At 39.4% G+C, this 19,320-nt stretch overlaps 1 protein-coding gene, 1 non-coding gene and 1 pseudogene across 2 annotated transcripts in view; 2 read left to right on the forward strand and 1 right to left on the reverse strand.

Annotated features, from left to right (window-relative positions):
- Nucleotides 1-19,320, forward strand: part of NUP210L (nucleoporin 210 like) — a 66,844-nt gene that overhangs the window by 37,656 nt on the left and 9,868 nt on the right. The window contains exons 15-28 of the mRNA XM_028488812.2: nucleotides 4,014-4,206; nucleotides 7,184-7,272; nucleotides 7,481-7,585; nucleotides 7,887-7,988; nucleotides 8,971-9,099; nucleotides 9,622-9,749; nucleotides 11,158-11,290; nucleotides 11,739-11,801; nucleotides 12,168-12,347; nucleotides 12,730-12,810; nucleotides 12,899-13,030; nucleotides 15,796-15,954; nucleotides 17,368-17,459; nucleotides 18,596-18,770. Of these exons, the coding sequence (XP_028344613.1) occupies nucleotides 4,014-4,206; nucleotides 7,184-7,272; nucleotides 7,481-7,585; nucleotides 7,887-7,988; nucleotides 8,971-9,099; nucleotides 9,622-9,749; nucleotides 11,158-11,290; nucleotides 11,739-11,801; nucleotides 12,168-12,347; nucleotides 12,730-12,810; nucleotides 12,899-13,030; nucleotides 15,796-15,954; nucleotides 17,368-17,459; nucleotides 18,596-18,770 (1,761 nt within the window). The remainder of the gene's footprint in view (nucleotides 1-4,013; nucleotides 4,207-7,183; nucleotides 7,273-7,480; nucleotides 7,586-7,886; nucleotides 7,989-8,970; nucleotides 9,100-9,621; nucleotides 9,750-11,157; nucleotides 11,291-11,738; nucleotides 11,802-12,167; nucleotides 12,348-12,729; nucleotides 12,811-12,898; nucleotides 13,031-15,795; nucleotides 15,955-17,367; nucleotides 17,460-18,595; nucleotides 18,771-19,320) is intronic.
- Nucleotides 680-786, reverse strand: LOC112062247 (U6 spliceosomal RNA). The gene has a single exon (XR_002890638.1). It is a non-coding gene; the product is annotated as a U6 spliceosomal RNA (small nuclear RNA).
- LOC102994730 (cytochrome b-c1 complex subunit 10-like) lies at nucleotides 13,303-15,813 on the forward strand (annotated as a pseudogene).

The following is a 19,320-nucleotide window of genomic DNA, read 5'->3' on the forward strand; positions in this document are numbered from 1 at the left end:
GCAGCCACGGCTCACGGGCCCAGCCGCTCCGCGGCACGTGGGATCCTCCCAGACCGGGGCGCGAACCCGGTTCCCCTGCATCGGCAGGCGGACGCGCAACCACTGCGCCACCAGGGAAGGGAAGCCCCTATAGTGTTTTTGATTTACATTTCTCAATGACTTATGACATTGTGCACCTTTCCATGTACTTATTGGCCAGTTGTATATCTTCTTTGGAGAATGTCTATTCCAATCTTATGGGTTGTTCATCTTTTTATTATTGAGTTATACAAGTTCTTCATGTATCCTAAATACAAGTCTTTTTGAGATATGTGATTTGCAAAAATTTTCTTCCATCTTATGGGTTGTCTTTCACTTTCTTTTTTGATTGTTTTGCATTTTTTAATTGAAGTATATTTGATTTACAATGCTGTGTTAATTATTGCTGTACAGCAAAGTGACTCAGTTATACATATATATACATTCTTTTTTTAAAATTTTTTATTGGACATACATATGCATTCTTTTTCATATTCTTTTCCATTAAGGTTTATCACAGGATATTGAATATCATTCCCTGTACTATACAGTAGGGCTTTGTTGTTTATCCATTCTATATATACCAGTTTGCATCTGCTAATCCCAAACTGCCAATCCATCCATCTCCCACCCCCTCCCCCTTGGCAACCACCAGTCTATTAAAAATATGGACTGCTTCACGAATTTGCGTGTCATCCTTGTGCAAGGGCTATGCTAATCTTCTCTGTATCATTCCAATTTTAGTATACGTGCTGCTGAAGCGAGTACTTTCACTTTCTTTTTTAAACTTTCACTTTCTTGATGGTGTATTTTGAAGCACAAAAGGTTTTATTTAACGATGTCCAATTCATCACTTCTGTTGTTGTTTTTGTTTGTATTTTTGATGTCATATCTAAGAAACCATTGTCTAATCCAAGGGCATGAGTATTTACGCTTTTGACTTCTTCTAAGAGTTTTGTAGTTTTAGTCCTTACATTTAGGCCTCTAATCCATTTTGAGTTTATTTTTGTATATGGTGTGAAGTTGGAGTCCATCTTCATTCTTTTGCATGTGAATATCCAGTTGATCCAGCACCATTTATTAAAAAGATTATTCTTTCTCCTTTGAATCATCTTGGCACTCTTGTTGAAAATCTATTAACCATAAATGTGAGGATTTATTCCTGGGCTCACAAATCTCTTCAATTAATCCATACATCTGTCCTTATGCCAGTACCATACTATCTTGATTACTGTAGCTTTGTGGTAAGTTTTGAAATTGGGAAGTATGTGTCCTCCAACTCTATTCTTCTTTTTCAATATTGTTTTGGCTATTCTGAGTCCCTTGCATTTGCATATGAATTTTAGGATTCCTTTGTCAATTTCTGCAAAGAAACTAGCAGGGGTTTTGACAGGAATTTCATTGAATCTGTAGATTCATTTGGAGGGCATTACCATCTTAACAATATTGTCTTCTGATTCATGTAAGCTATCTTTCCGTTTATTTAGGGTTTCTTTAATTTCATTCAACAATTTTTGTAGTTTAGAGCAGTGGTCCCCAAGCTTTTTGGCACCAGGGACTGGTTTTGTGGAAGACAATTTTTCCACAGATGGGGTTGAGGGGGTGTGTGGGGGGATGTTTCAGGCAGTAATGCGAGCGATGGTTCAGGCGGTAACGTGAGCAATGGGGAGCAGCAGATGAAGTTTTGCTCCCTTGCCCACCGCTCACCTCCTGCTGTGCGGCCCGGTTCCTAACAGGTCGTGGACCAGTACTGGTCCATGGCCCGGGGGTTGGGAACACCTGGTTTAGAGTATACACTTGCACTCCTTTTGTTAGATTTATTCCTAAATATTTTATTCTTTTTGATGCTATCATAAAGATAATTATTTATTTCACTTTCAGATTGTTGCTCTTGTATAGAAATACAGCTGATTTTTGCATGTTAATCTTGTATCTTACAACACTGATGAACTCATTTATTAGATCTAATAGTTTTTTTGGTGGGTTCCTTAGGGTTTTCTGTACACAAGATTATGTCATCTGAAAATAGAGACAGTCAGACTTCTCCCTTTCCAATCTGGATGCCTTCATTTTGTCTTCTTGCCTAGTTGCCCTAGCTAGAACCCCCAGCACAATGTTCAGTAGAAGTGGCAAGGACAGACATCTTGTCTTATACCTGATCTTAGGGGCAAAGCTTCCAATCTATAACTATTAAGTATGATATTGGATGTGGATTTTTCATAGATGCCCTATATAGGTTGAGGAAGTTTAGTCTGTGGAATGTTTTTATCACCAAAGAGTTTCACATTTTGTTCAATGTTCTTTCTGTATCTGTTGAGATGATTGTGTGTTTTTTTTCCCTTTTATTCTATTAATATGGTGTGTTACATTGATTGATTTTCATGTGTTGAACCAACCTTGCATTCCTGGGATAAATTCCACTTGTTTATCATGTATAAACCTTTTTATATACTCCTGGATTCAGCTTGCTAGTATTTGGTTGAGGATTTTTGCATCTATATTCAGAAGAGATTTTAATCTGTAGTTTTGTTTTCTTGTGGTATCTTTGGTTTGGTATCAGAGTAATACTGGCCTCACAGAATGAGTTGGGAAGTATTCACTTCTCTTCTACTTGTTTGAAGAATTTGTGAAGAACTGGTATTCATTACTCTTTAAACATTTGGTACAATTCACCAGTGAAGCCATCTGGGCCTAGGATTTTTGTTGTGGCATGTTGTGTTGTTTTTTAAAATTACTTATTCAATCTCTTTACTTGTTATAGATCTAGTCAGATTTTTTATTTCTTATTGAGTCAGTTTTGCTTGCTTGTATATTTTTAATTTTCCTATTTCATTTAGGTTTCATTTAGGTCCTCAGAGTTTTGGTGTCCAGAACTTTTATAGGGGTTTTATTACATAAACATGATTGATTAAATCATTGACCACATGTTTAAACTCGACTTCTAACCACCCTCCCCTCCCTGGAGGTCAGGTTGGTATCACCTGGCTTAAAGTCCCATCACTATAATCATATGGCTGGTTATTCTAGCATGACCAGCCCCCATCCTGAGTCATCTTATAAGTGTAAACTCAAGTGTGATCCAAGGGGTCCATCATGAATAACAGATACACTCCTATCACTCAGGAAATTCCAAGGGTTTATGGTTACTTCTCAAGAACTGGGGACAAAAACCAGCCAATTCCTTTTATTTATTTATTTATTTATGGCTGCACTGGGTCTTCGTTGCTGCACGCAGGCTTTCTCTACTTGCGGCGAGTGGGGGCTACTCTTCATTGTGGTGCACGGGCTTCTCATTGTGGTGGCTTCTCTTGTTGCGGAGCACAGGCTCTAGGCATGCGGGCTTCAGTAGTTGTGGCATGCGGGCTCAGTAGTCTTGGACATGGGCTCTAGAGAGCAGGCTCAGTAGTTGTGGCTCATGGGCTTACTTGCTCCACGGCATGTGGGATCTTCCCGGACCAGGGCACGAACCCGTGTCCCCTGCATTGGCAGGCGGATTCTTAACCACTGCGCCACCAGGGAAGTCTGTCAAGATAAAATTTAGATCAAAAATTTAAAACAGGTGTAAAAGACGTTTTGGGGAACATTTGGGGAAATTGAAATATTGACTATACAGTATGTAACACTGAATTAATGTTAATATTCTTATGTGTGATAATGTAGTTTTTGCTACTCATTCTTAGGAAATGCATGCTGAAATATTTAGGGGTAAAGTGCCATGATACCTAAATCATTTGGAAAAAAAAAAGACACACACATACAAATACGCACACAGAGAGTATGAAAGTAGAGGGAGAGATAGAGAAAGCAAATGGTGGATTGAGATGAAGTATATATAGGTATTCATTATACCATTCTTTTAACATATCTGTACCTTTGAAAACTGTCAAAGAAAAAATATTGGGAGAAAACATGATCCCTAGCTTCAGGAATATCTTACCACCTCTTAAACTATTCTTTTCTTTTCTTTTCTTTTCTTACTTTTTATTTTAATACAGATTCCTGTATCAAGCCTGAGAGACACAGTCCTGGAACTGGTAGTGTTTGATCAACACAGGAGAAAGTTTGATAATTTCAGTTCACTGATGCTAGAATGGAAATCCTCAAATGAAACACTAGCTCATTTTGAAAATTACAATTCAATGGAGATGGTAGCAAAGGATGATGGCAGCGGGCAGACCCGGCTACATGGTATTGTAAATATTTATGAATCCTTTCATATACTTGCTTAACAGTTCTGCACTAAATATTTCCTTGTGGGTGACAGTCTATTTATCCTATCTCACCTTTCACCTTCGATCTTTGTATTTTTTAGAAAACATAAAGGTAGATTCCCTTGTTTACAAAGCTAGGGTCTAGAGTCCAACGTTTCTCACAAGAACACAAAATTAAATTAATTTTAAAGTGTATTGGTTACCTATTATTTGCCTAAAACTTTGGAAATATTATTCATTTGTTAGGCAGTGTTTATTGAGTGGCTGCTACATGTAAGGCCCTCTGCTAGGCGCTTGGAGATATAATGGTAAATGAGACACTCACAGCTTTTGCCCTCATAGAATTACAGTCCAGTTGGGGAAACTGGACTTTAAACATTACATTGTGTTAGGTGTTTTGAAGGGCAAATATGGGGTTCATTAAGAGCTTATAACAGGAGAACCTAACCTAGTTTAGATCAGAGAAGACTGCCCTAAGAAAGTCGCATGTACTCTGAGACCTGAAGAGATGGCAGAAAGAGGAAATAGAAAGAATGAACTAAATAAGTCAAGTGAGACTGACTTAGCGAGGGGGCAAGAGGCACAAGATGAGGTTCTAAGAGGGCAACAAGCCCTCAGGGGCAGTAGGCCATCAAGCCTTTGCTTGTATCACATTTGCTGAGTCCTATTCTCCAAAGCAAGTCACCTGGCCAAAACCAGAGTCAAGGTAGGCCAGGACTACTCAAGAGCATGGATACCACCAGGCATGATTCACCACAAGCCATTAATATAACAATCTACCACAAATCAATCCCAAAAGTAAAGAAGAAAGTGGCACAAAGGGTAACTTTTAGGTTTCTGGTATGAGTATTTGGTAACCATTCTTTTAACTTTTTATTTTATGTTGAAGTATAGTTGATTAATAATGTGTTAGTTTCAGGTGTACAGCAAAGTGATTTAGTTATACACATACATGCGTCTGTTCTTTCTCAAATTCTTTTCCCATTTAGATAACTATTCAATTGAATACGAAACACTAAAGAAATAAGATTTAAGCTTTCCCTTACCCACAGGGAGTTTATACTCAGGACAAGTTTAATGGCTTAACTAGAGAATATGATAACATAATATTAATATGTATATGATACTATAACACTATAATACCAATAATATGATACAGTTAATGTAAAAAGTGGTAGGGAAGAAAGAGATGCTCCTTACATCTGTAACAATCAGTCACCAAATACCATCCATTTTATTTTCTAAAGGTTTTCTCTCTTCCTCTCTAACTTCATCACTAATGTCCTCATAACCTCTATCGTACCTCACCATAGTAGCCTCCTAACTGATCTCAATGTGTCTCTCCTACCCTCTAATCCACCCTCCATACTACTGTCCAGAATGATCTTTCTTTTCTTTTTTTTAAAAAAATATTTATTTATTTATTTATTTATTTTGGCTGCACCGGGTCTTAGTTGCGGCATGCGGGATCTTTAGTTGCAACATGCGGACTCTTAGTTGTGGCATGCACGTAGGATCTAGTTCCCTGACCAGGGAACGAACCCGGGCCCCCTGCATTGGGAGCACAGAGTATTACCCACTGGACCACCAGAGAAGTCCCCAGAATGATCTTTCTAAAATACAAATCTGGGGACTTCCCTGGTGGTCCAGTGGTAAAGAATCTGCCTTACAATGCAGGGAATGTGGGTTCAATCCCCAGTCAGTGAACTAAGATCCCACATGCTGCAGGGCAACTAAGCCTTAAGTGACATGTATTGTCATTGTGTCTTTCTGAATAAAGTTCATATGTTACAGCTTAACATACCGACCCTGCCTACTTCTTTGGCTTCACTTCTTATTACCACCCACACGTATTCTACATTTTTCTCATACTCAACAATTTTAGATCCTTAACCATGAAAAGGCTTGTCATAACTCTTTCCTTTGCATACGTTTTATTTTCTCTTTACTTGCATCTTCACTAGGCTAAAATCTTCCTCTAGTAATCTAGGAGTTTTCTGTTCCTCTATATTCCCAATCTAAGGAGAATATTCCTTCTTTGTGCTCTTATATATTCTATATTATGTGCTCTGTACATACTTCTATAATAGTACTTATCACACTGTATTGCAGTGGTTGGTTTACCTCTCAGCCACCCTCCTAAGCTGTGGGTTTCTTTGAAGGCAAGAACTGTGTTGTTTTCTTCTTCATCTCTGTATCCTAATTACTTGTCATAGTGCCTAGCATATAGTTAGGCCCTTAATAAATCTTTGTTGAATGAAAGAATGTAACATCATGAGAAAATGCTTTACAGATTTATGCATGATCATCATGTGTTGAGGATAAAATAAGAGTTGTCCTAAGTAAAGTAGCAGATTCATGTTAGTTAAATTAAAAAGAAAGAAAAAAGAATGAATGAGTAAAGCAGGGTCAGATTATGGACGGCTTCAAATACTAGTTTAAGTAGTTTGAATTGCTCTAATAAGGACTAGTTAGCGATTAAAAAATTTTTTTTTCATTTAAAATTTTTGAGTAAGGGACTGACATGACATTTACATACACAAAAGTTTAGAAGCATGAAAAGTCCCAAAGGACAATCTCTTTATTTCTCACTTTTATTTTTAAATCAAACAAAAATTTCCCCATACCCTATTGTCAGCTTATTTTTGGACTCACAAACCATTAGAGCTGGAAAGAATTTTAGATTTTGTCTGTCCCAACCCCTCATTTAATAAAGGAACTGAGAAATAAAGTGATTGCCCAAGGTCACATAGGAATATAATTGCAGAGTCAGCATAGAACCCCAGTTTTCTGCTTCTTGTGTATTTCCCTATTCACTGTTTTTTGTTTTTGTTTTTCTCCCTGAAATAAAACACCATCTGGAAAAAATTAGGGCAGATTTTTGGTTTTCTAGAGACACTTTTGTATTCTACATGTTATTGTTTCTCACAGGGTACTTTTTTGCATGTCTCTAGGTCAAAGGATCCTTAAAGTACATCAGACAAAAGGGACTGTACTCATTGGAGTCAATTTTGTGGGCTATTCAGAGAAGGAAAGTCCAAAGGTAAGTGGAGACTGTTATATAAAAAATATTAATTAACTGAAATTTAAGGCTCCTTAGAAGTCATTTATATAACTGATGTAAATCTGAGAACTGTGCACCTCTATGAATCTGTTATCTTTGGCACTTGAAAGAGTACTGGAATCTTCGCTCACTGAGCTGAGGAATTAAAAGTTTGTATTTACCTTTGTGGTTCTTATTACATTTCTAGGAACTTTCCAACTTGCCCAGATCTGCAGCTGTAGAGCTGCTCCTGGTAGATGATGTAACAGTATCGCCTGAGAATGCTACCATCTATAACCACCCTGATGTGAAGGTAGAAGCTATATGGGTCTAGCTAAATGGAATCATATTGGAGGGGAGAGTACTAGGTTTTTAAAATTAATAGTATAACAATAAAAAAGCTCACTTATGTGTTGAAAATCAGTGATATACATATATAATGCATATATAATAATTATCCTTAGCAGTAATATTTTAATAGTCATATTTTGTCTTTGGTCCACTGACCGTAATCTTCTAATGTCATACTCTTTCTTAGGTAAGTAGAAGTTATTTTCTTTTTATTTTTTATAAACCAAAGGGAACGGAATATTGTTTGTCTGATTTTTCCATAGGAAATATTTAGCCTTGTGGAAGGATCTGGTTATTTTTTAGTCAACAGTAGTGAGCAAGACATTGCCACCATCACTTACCTGGAAGCAGAAAGCTCTGTCCAGGTGAGTTCTAGAGATATTCCCAGACTGATGGTCTCAGGTCAAAGCTCATTCTTAGGAGAATGATTGGAAAATTTTTATTGGGTGTCTCAAACTTGTTACAAAAAATAACATTTGTGTATTTTTCCTTTTTTAACCTACATAAATTCTTCAACAAAAAAAGAGGTTTTGTTTTTTTTTCTGTAACTAGCTACAATATGTGGCAATTTTTGGCTCTGATTGAATGGAAACAGTGTAGGAGACATCTAATTATAAGATTTCCATTAAAAGAAGGTTCATTTTTATAAATTTAAAAGCACAGAACTGTGTGGATATTTAGATATACTATTGACTTTATAACCTGAGTATATGGTATTTTCAGCCAGGACATGGCAACTTAAAATATTAAGCTGACTCCATAGTCAATATGCCAAGAGATTTGCTTTTAGTTGACTTGTAATAATAAAAAAATATATTAACATATGTATTTATTTCCTTCAAAAAGCTCAAAGGAATGTAACTTACTGTAGTCATAATGTTGCTTTTTAAAAGAAGAGATTGAGGCCCTATTGGCAAAGGATGTGAAAAACCATGCTGCTGTGCAGGAGCTGTAGTACAAGAAGGAAAAACAGAGTATCAGTCCACCCAGTGCTTTCTCTCCCTCCTTGTGATTGCATATAAATGTACATGATTTTCTTCCTGAATCCTTTCCCTGTTCATAATTAAGAAGCTGGATATGTATGCTGGATTCTGCTTGAAATCAATCAATTTAAACTCTGCTCTTTATCAGTTAGTATTTGTTAAGGGTACATATTTTGCCACAAACTGAAACATCACTTTAAGTGTACATATTGTGCTATACCTGAAACATATAATGTGACCTCTCAGAGTTCCCATCACAAAGAAAGTAAGATATTGTATTTTCCACTTTGGGTGGAAATAATTGCTATGATTATGCTTGGAGCATGTTTGCGTCTTTACCCAGCTACCATCTTCTTCCTTCTAGTTAGTTCCAGTACATCCAGGATTTCTCAGCTTGGAGGTCTATGACTTGTGTTTGGCTTTCTTGGGTCCAGCAATGGCTCACCTCAGGGTGTCAGACATGCAAGAGCTGGAGCTTGATCTGATTGATAAGGTGAGAGATGTTTGCTTTCTCTCTTAAATAAAGCAGGCGTCATTCTCACTCGCTAGCATCACCTAATATAGTCTGTGTTCAGCTACCATGTGTGTATACCAGGCCCTTTGATGATGTTAATGGAAATACCTGCCCTGAAAGAACATGATTCCAACACTAAACATGATGAAGATAAATAGAGTGTTAAAGCACAACTTAGGGACTTCCCTGGTGGTCCAGTGTTTAAGACTCCATGCTTCCAATGCAGTGGGTGTGGGTTCGATCCCTGGTCAGGGAACTAAGAGCCCACGTGCCACAGGGCATGGCCAAAATAAAAAAAAAACAGTTAAAAAAAATAAAGAACAACTTAAAAGAATACACATAGATTAGGCTTACTCGATCAAAGGCTGACCAGGAACATTTAGCATGAAAAAAAGAGCTTGCCACCTCTAAGAGTTAAACGGCCCTAGGTGAATGAGACATCTCTACTAAAATTACCTTTAAAAAATTATTTTTTTTTAATTTTTGTTTTTTAACCACTAGGTTGAAATAGGTAAAACTGTGTTAGTAACTGTGAGGGTTCTTGGCTCTTCCAAACGCCCATTCCAAAATAAATACTTCAGGAACATGGAGCTCAAACTGCAGTTGGCTTCTGCCATTGTCACCCTGACGTGAGTACCATTTCAATACTCCTTTCTTGGGGACTTCCCTGGTGGTCCAGTGGTAAAGAATCCGCCTTAGGGACTTCCCTGGTGGTGCAGTGGTTAGGAATCCGCCTGCCAATGCAGGGGACACGGGTTCTATCCCTGGTCGGGGAATATCTCACATGCCGTGGAGCAACTAAGCCCATGCGCCACAACTACTGAGCCCATGTGCCACAACTACTGAAGCCCACGCACCTAGAGCCCGTGCTCCGCAACAAGAGAAGCCATCTCAGTGAGAAGCCCATGCACCGCAATGAAGAGTTGCCCCTTCTCCTCTCGCTGCAACTAGAGAACGCCCGCGCGCAGCAGTGAAGACCCAACACAGCCAAAAATAAATAAATTTATTTAAAAAACCAATCCGCCTTACAATGCAGGGGACGTGGATTAAATCCCTGGTCAGGGAACTAAGATCCCTCATGCCGCGGGGCAACTAAGCCCATGCGCCACAACTACTGAGCTTGTGTGCCTCAGCTAGAGAGCCTGCGTGCTGCAAACTACAGAGCCCACGCGCTCTGGAGCCTGCGTGCCACAACTGGAGAGAAGCCAGCATGAAGATCCCGTTTGCCGCAACTAAGACCTGACACAGCCAAAAATAAAATAAATAAATGATAAATAAATCTTTAAAAAAATACTTCTTTCTCCCTATGCTTAATATCACAAGAATATCCCTCCTGGTAGCCTGATTAGCTCTCCCTTAGGTTATTTCAGATTTTCTTCTTTCCTTTTTTTGTAATGGTACCTTTCAGCCCATACTCTCTTCCCATATTCAGCTCTCTACAAAATACCCCTTCCAGATCCTCAGATGTCTTATTTTGGGCCTAAAATCATGTGTCTCATTAATATTTCCATTTTATGAAACTTCTCCTTGGATGATAGATATCCTTTGGGGGTGCTGCAGACTTGAGGACCTTCAAAAAATCTAGAAGTAGAGGCACTGGTATTGCCCTCTGCGAAAGGGAAAATACAGGAATTCTGAGGCAATTTAGTATTTGCAGTTTTGCCAGTCTATGTTTATATTGCTCTTATTCCTTTGGAGACTTAGAACAAATTTTTGCCCTTCAGGAGCCTTCTGCCATTGTTATGAACTGTCTTGACTCTGGAAGTTATTTTCTGGTAGTTCCTTCTAAGCTGCGTTAAAATGAGCAGAAGATTGGGAATTCCCTGGTGGTCCAGTGATTAGGACTCTTCGCTTTCAGTGCCGTGGGCCCGGGTTCAATCCCTGGTCAGGGAACTAAGATCCCACAAGCTGCACCACATGTCCAAAAAAAAAAAAAAAGAAAGAAAGCAGAAAATGTTAAGCATCTTAGAAAGATGCATAACTGTCCACTCTTAAAAACCAAATCTTTCTCACCTAGAAATTTGTGGGTCTTTGCAGGCTAATGGAGAAACAGGACGAATACTCTGAAAATTATATCCTTCGAGCTATCACTATTGGGCAAACCACACTTGTAGCTATTGCCAGGGACAAGATGGGGAGAAAATTCACGTCGGCTCCTCGGCAAATTGAAGTAAGGAAATTATCTCATCCAAAATTCATACTTCGTCTTCTTTGTAAATTTATAAATTTTATAAATTTCCAGTGGTTAGGACTCTGCACTTTCACTGCTGAGGGCACAGGTTCCATCCCTGGTCCGGGAACTAAGATCCCGCAAGCTGTGAGGCATGTCCAAAAAAAGAAAAAAAGTAGAAAAGAAAGGTAATTGTAAATATAATCTTAATGACCACTTTTATTACAGTGAGTGGAAATACAATAACTTATTTAATCATTCTCACTTAAGTAATTTATAATTTTTTGCTATTATAAATAAAATTTGCATTTATAAATAAAATAAATGTTTTTGTATATAACTTCATTGTACATAATTAGGATTTTTTCCTTAGAATAAGCTGCATGATCATTTGCTATGAACTTGACTGTAGTTAATCACTGTTGTCCTTTTGGTTTTCTCTTTCAAGGTGTTTCCTCCATTCAGACTTGTTCCAGAGAAAATGACACTGATTCCAACTAATATGATGCAGGTGATCCTAAAGCCAGAAATGAGGCTTTCTCCCCATCCCACCTCTGCTCCACCCCAACACACATATACACATACACCTCTTCCTGCTGACCTTCCCTTGTCTACTCTCAGCCAAGTACAACAGGATTTGATGAAGAAGAAAATTAGTATTTTCTTTGTTCTATGAGAAACATGGTATGAACTACTTCTTGGAATCCCATGGATCATTTATAGCACTTCCATGTCATGTGCATTTGAGTTGATGTGGCATATGCTGGTTGGAAAGTGGGGGAAGATGAAAAAGTCGAGTTCCTTGGACAAAAGGTTGGGAAAGGAGATGTGACTTCTCCCCAAGGTCCAGGCATTCACTGGTATGTTTATATTCCAGGTAATGTCTGAAGGTGGCCCTCAGCCTCAATCTATCATTCACTTCTCCATCAGTAATCAGACCGTGGCTGTTGTTAATAGGAGGGGCCAAGTTACAGGGAAGGTAGTTGGCAGAGCTGTGGTCCATGGCACCATCCAGACAGTAAATGAAGATACTGGAAAAGTCATTGTGTTTTCCCAGGTATTGGTTCTTTGTTCTGCTCTGCTTCTACTCCTCCATCTGGGAATCACTGGGAGGTGGAGGAAGAAATAGTGATAGGGAGGGAGTCAACAGCCCAGGAAATTCTCTTCAGTGTCCTCATTTGGTATTCTCTTAACCAGGCATGGGAAATATGTAATCTTCAGTGAAAAACCCACAGAGTACTTGGCATTGTTATAAGACATAGTCCCTATACTTAAGGAATTGTTTCAAGAACAAATACGAAACAAACAAAAAACCTACATCTATGGCATGTTTGTTGTTGTTGTTGAATGCCCCAAACAACAACAAACTAGTTATCATAAGCATCCACCCCACAGACACTCCCTCTTAGCCTAAGCTTGCTCTCCACCCTGTTGAGCAGGATGAAGTGCAGATTGAAGTTGTGCAGCTAAGGGCTGTTAGGATCCTTGCAGCTGCAACTCGACTCATCACAGCTACTGAGGTCAGTATGATGGCTCTGTTCCAGGTTCATTATTTTGATAATGCCAGCTGGACAGGATGTATAGCACAAAACCACTCTTCGTTTTCAGATGCCAGTTTATGTCATGGGAGTCACCAGTACCCAGACCCCTTTCTCCTTCAGCAATGCCAACCCTGGGCTCACATTCCACTGGTCCATGAGCAAAAGGGACGTATTGGATCTAGTGCCCAGGCATTCAGAGGTATGAACTTATCTGTTTATTATATATTACCTTAGGGATCTTGATACTAAATTTATTTTATTTCATCATAAGTTTTAGACTAACTCACTTCTAAACTACACAATATTATTACTTACTCTTTTTCCGATTGTTCTGTGAATGCTGGAAACCTGAAAATCATATGAAGAATCCAAATTTGAGTATTCAGGTAATACTATATGATGTTTAACATACTTTGCTGGAAAGAGCTCTCAACAAAGCAATGCTTCCTTTGATGTATTTGTTGTTGTATAATGTTGTATTTGTGAGCAGGTGACTGTGTTACCTGAATAACACATTATGAATATAAAGTATTTATACATAAAGTTTAAATATATAATATAATCTTTCAACATGTTCAGACACAATTATATTAATAATCATGTTTGTGCTGCATGATGGGCAGTTGACATTAAGAAAGGTGGTTGCTGAGCACATTCCTGGGCCCACACTACTAGGAGCCGGGGAAGAACTGGAATCCTACCTTGAGCATGTAGAGTGCCATGGGTGTCATGGGGCTGGTGTGGGCCACCAACTGGCAGCTGATTCTGGACTGAGTACCTTATATCAATGGCAAATTTAAGAAGGACAATAAACTGCTCCTCCACGGTTCCCTTTGGTGGTACCGGCTCCTCCCAATTCAGCACCTGCTGCATCTGGAATGGCCAAAGCCCTCAGGATGGCTATTGAGGAAATCCACACTGCAATATGAGTCTTTATGTTTTTTAAAATAGCTTTGATGTTTTAATACATATAGCACTAAACCTTACTCTGAAACCTGAAAAAGAAAAAAAGAAAAGAGGTGGATGCTACAGACAAACTTTACCTACTTCACAATGTTGTTACCTGATCATCAGTTTAAAGGAACCCACCCAAGATGGTCCAGGATCAGTGGCAGCCACTTAGGTCTGAGCTTTACCTTAGGAAGAAGGAACCTGGGGCCAAGGTACCCAGCAGGTCACAACTCAGTGCCCACAAAAACAAAGAATTAGACCTTGAGAGAGATCAGAGTGGTTACAGAAGCTAGAATTAGTAGGTCATTTCTGGAGCCAGCTAAAAAGAAAAGTCTGGAAAAAATTAAAAATTTCCAATTTTCTTAAAATATCCTGGAGCTGTAATCTAGGGAAACTCTAGTGGTTGAGTCTTCTGTCATGGACTGCGCAGAGCCTGGTTATACTTGGAACTGAGGAGAGATAGAACTGTACTTAGTTTGGTAGAGTTATGCAGAAGGATTTGGCTTTTTCTCTTGAATAGCAAATAGGAATTGTGTGAAAGGAGGGGATGGCCTAGGTCTTAGCATCTGTTCTACTTCTCCCTTCCTCTAATTTTCTTATCTAAATAATCACTCTTTTTTCTAATGGAAGAAATGATTGAGAGCCATACAAAGATTTTCTTCCCCTGCCTTAGACCTCACACAGACAACTGGGTGATGAAATAGGCAAATAGAAAGGTCTCTAATGCCCTACAATGTAGACTTCCTGCACTGTGGTGTCACCATTTAGAAATTCACTTGGATTAAACAATTATAAACCACTGACTCTTTAGCATAAGACTTTCTTCCAGACAACTGATTGAAATCTGCACAAAGGAGATGGGAATTTTTATGTAGGGGAGGAGGGAAAGGTGAGTTTGGAACTTGGAACTCTGTATGAGTCAAGAGAGTGAAGGAAGGTCTTGAGTGCTCCAAACAGCAAAAATGCAGAGGAGGTAGAATGTGAAATGAGTGCCAAAAAGGTAGGCAAGTGCCTACTTCAATATTTGCCTTAGGGGACTTCCCTGGTGGTGCAGTGCTTAAGACTCCGCGCTCCCAATGCAGGGGGCCTGGGTTTGATCCCTGGTCCAGGAACTAGATCCCACATGCATGCCGCAACTAAGAGTTCGCATGCCATAACTAAGGAACTGGCGAGCCGCAACTAAGGAGCCTGCCTGCCACAACTAAGACCTGACGCAACCAAATAAACAAATAAATAAATAACATTTGCCTTGGCGTTGGCCCTCCCTTCCCTCTTACCAGAAATCTGTCAAGGGCTAATCCTTATCCAATCTAGACTAGAATGGTGAGTGAAGCAAGTGAGGAAATGGTCAGCTAGTTTAACACAATCCTAAAACAACAGCTTCCCTTTCTTTTCCTCTTCCTTCCTTGCTACCACTCTGAACTCCAGGAGTAGATTACCTCACTTCTCTCTCATCTCAAGTTCTACTGTTTCAACCTATTGAGGATACCCCTTCCTTCATTTCCATTCTTCTCCTATCAATGAATTGAGTTCTTGCAAGATAAGAATTCTTGCATAAGAGTCTTTCTTTCCAGAATTAGTTGAGCACTGAACACAGAAGTTTACTTTAGGGGTGACTATGTTTCTGGGAATATGAAAAGAAACAAACATGAAAATAAACCCTGGGGGAATTCTCTGGTGATCCAGTGGTTAGGACTTGGCACTTTCACTGCGGGGGCTCGGGTTCAATCCCTGGTTGGGGAACTAAGATCCCACAAGCCTCGCGGTGCAGAGAAATGAAGGAAGGAAGGAAGGAAGAGAGAGAAAGAAAGAAGGGAGGGAGGAAGGAGGGAGGGAAGGAAAGGAGGAAGGAAGGGAAGGGGAGGGGAGGGAAGGGAAGGGAAGGGAAGGGAAGGGAAGGGGAGGGAATATAAGCCTGGAACTCTAATTCTTCTAGATAGCTATTTTCAACAAAGAGGGAAGGGCACAGTGTTTATTCATGAACATTTCTTAATCCATCCCTTCACTGTCTAGGTTTTTCTACAACTCCCAGTAGAGAATAACTTTGCCATGGTTGTCCACACAAAAGCAGCTGGTCGGACCAGTATCAAAGTCACTGTCCGCTGTATGAACAGTTCCTCTGGGCAGTTTGAGGGGAATTTGTTGGAACTGTCTGATGAAGTTCAGATCCTGGTAAGGTCCCAAAGCTAAATCTTGTTTTTGTATATCAAGGAGAAGAAAGTTATATTCTCTTACCACTCATGAAGAGCTTAGTCTGGAGAGAGATAGAGAAATTGCTAGAGGGATCTCTGGAATAGGCTTATGGTTTCTAGATCTTTGTTATTCCTGCTAATTGCTTCTATGAATACTGACATTAGGAACTACAACACATGCACTCCCCTCAACTCCCAACACAGTGAATACAGTATATGAACACATAATAACTAAAGAGGAATTAATTTCTGATTTGTTCTGCCTAACATAGATATTATGATACAGTCCACTAAGCTATACTCACAGGTAGAATGAAATCCTATCCTAACTTCTGGTAAGGTATGAGAGTATGAATAGTTTCTACAGACGTTCTCAAGCTGAAAGCTAAATGGCCCTATTGTTTTTAGAACTCAAAGAAAAACTATTTTTTGTGTGGGGCAAATAAGTTTCTCTACCTCTGAATTTGGGACTAATTTTTTTTTTCTTTTTTTTTTTTTTCCTTTATTTTGGCTTTGGTTCCCTGATTCAGTGAGGGGTAGAGGAAAAAGCACTTTACCAGGAGGCGGAAGACCAGAATAGTGCCCTTGCTAATTAAATACTACAGGTTCTTCATTCTCAAATCTCTTTTCAGGTTACTAGAACTAAAATTAGAAATTTCAATGGGACTTCCCTGGTGGTGCAGTGGTTAAGAATCCGCCTGCCAATGCAGGGGGCACGCACGGGTTCGAGCCCTGGTCCAGGAGGATCCCACATGCCACGGAGCAGCTGAGCCTGTGCGCCACAACTGCTGAGCCTGTGCTCTAGAGCCCATGAGCCACAACTAGAGAAAGCCCGCACGCAGCAACGAGGACCCAGCCAAAAATAAATAAATAAAATAAATTTATTCTTTTTAAAAAATTAGAGGGCTTCCCTGGTGGTGCAGTGGTTGAGAGTCCGCCTGCCGATGCAGGGGACACGGGTTTGTGCCCCGGTCCGGGAAGATCCCACATGTCGCGGAGTGGCTGGGCCCGTGAGCCATGCCCACTGAGCCTGCGCGTCCGGAGCCTGTGTTCCGCAATGGGAGAGGCCACAACAGTGAGAGGCCCGCGTACCGAAAAAAAAAAAATTGGAAATTTCAAAATTATTTCATACCTAATATCTAAGTAATATAGGGGATGTGGTAAGTGGAAACTATGCCCAGTCCCTTGTAGTCAGAAGCAGGGCTAATATTAGGTTACATATTCTACACTACCTAAATATGTTTTAAATGCCTGGCTCATTTTGGAAAGCAGAACTGTGGGACATTGGGCTAAATTGAAGTTGGGCAGACGTGATTTGTAGTTGTCCATTTGTGAGTAAAGGTCACCATTTTTTTTTTCCGGAAATGAGGAAAACATCATTTTCTCATTCTAGGTGTTTGAAAAACTCCAACTTTTCTACCCAGAGTGCCAACCTGAACAAATTCTGATGCCCATGAATTCTCAGCTCAAACTCCATACCAACAGGTAAGGAGAGTGGAGAAGAAGGCAGGCGAGGATCTAACATTACCTTCAGAGAAACACTGCACCTGGAAAGAACCATTGCCTTCTAGGTGATTTTTCTAACCCACAAATTTTTTTTTTAGTTGAAGTGAAATTCACATAACATAAAATTAAATTGTACAATTCAGTGGCGTTTAGTACATACACAGTATTATACAACCATCACCTCTAGTTCCAAAACATTTTCATTACCACCAAAGGAGGCCCATACCCATTAAGCAGTCTCTCACCATTCTCCCCTTCTCTCAGTCCCTAGCAATCACTAATCAGCTGTCTCTGTGAATTTAAATATTGTATATTTCATGTAAATGAAATCATACAATACGTGACCTTTTCTGTCGGCTTCTTGCAGTTAACATGTTTTCGAGGTTCATCCACATTGTAGCATGTATTGGTACTTCATTCTTTTCATGACTGAGTTATATTCCATTGTATGAATGTAACACATTTTGTTTATCCAGTCATCTCTTGGTGGACTTTGGCTTGTTTTCCCCTTTTAGCTATTGTGGATAGTGCTGCTATGAACATTCACATACAAGTATTTGTTTGAATACAGTTGGCCCTTGGTATCCACCAGGGATTGGTTCCAGGACCCACACTCCCACCAAAATCTGCAGATGCAAAAATCCATTCTATAAAAATGGTGCAGTATTTGCATATATGCACATCCTCCTGTATACTTTAAACTATTTCTAAATTACTTATAATACCTAATACAATGTAAACGTTATGTAAATAGTTGCCAGTCCAAGGCAAGTTCAAATTTTGCTTTTAGGAACTTTTTGAAATTTTCAGCCTGTGCTTGGTTGAATCTGCAGATGCAAAACCGATGGATATGAAAAGCTGACTGTACCTGTTTTCAATTCTTTTAACCAAATAATTTTTTAATGATAAATATGTAATAGTATTTGATTTTTAAAGAGATAAGCATAATCCAAAGGCTGACTTTTACCTGAGGTAAAAATAACTACACAACATGGAGAATGGCAAGCAGTTTTCTTGGAGTACAGCCTCTAACAGTAATCCTGGCAATCTCTACTCCTTTCTTTCTTGTCAAACAGAGCCCCCAAGAGATGCCATTTGCCCCTTTTATTCCCTAGGGTAGGGGCCGCCTTTGTGAGTTCCCGTGTTCTCAAGTGTTTCCCTAATTCATCTGTCATTGAGGAGGACGGTGAAGGGCTCCTGAAAGCTGGTTCCATTGCAGGTACTGCTGTGTTGGAAGTCACCTCTTTAGAGCCTTTTGGAGTCAACCAAACAACTATAACTGGGGTTCAGGTGAGTTCAGGGACTTACTCAAAAAAATAAAAGTAATACCATGGCCTTAAGAGGCAGATTTCCTTTTTTAAGAACTAGAAACTTCTCTGGAAGTCAGAAATGAACTGTAAGATAAGAGGACAATCTTGACATGAACCATCAAATTAAAGTGGACTTTACAGTCCTTGTTATAAGAGATTAACCTCAAATTGGTATGACTGTCTTCTGAGCCGCTTTGGCAAAAGGGCTGGTGTGGGAGAAGCATAGAACTATTGCTATCAAAATTGGGCTTTCAATTATTTAGCAATAAATATTGACACTTTGCACAAAATAGAAGAAACGCAGTCCTTTCCTCAAAAAGCTCCAGCTTCTTTTCACATTTCCACTGTTTTAGTAATTAAAAAGCCATTTCCTGTACTGTCATATTTCTTTTTCACTCTGTCATCTGAAATCAAGAGCTAACTATTTCCTACAAAAGAGGAACACCATTTTTTTTTTTTTTTTTTTTTTTTTGTGGTACGCGGGCCTCTCACTGTTGTGGCCTCTCCCGTTGCGGAGCACAGGCTCCGGA

This window comes from Physeter macrocephalus, chromosome 4, assembly GCF_002837175.3.
Source record: "Physeter macrocephalus isolate SW-GA chromosome 4, ASM283717v5, whole genome shotgun sequence".
Lineage (NCBI taxonomy): Eukaryota > Metazoa > Chordata > Mammalia > Artiodactyla > Physeteridae > Physeter > Physeter macrocephalus.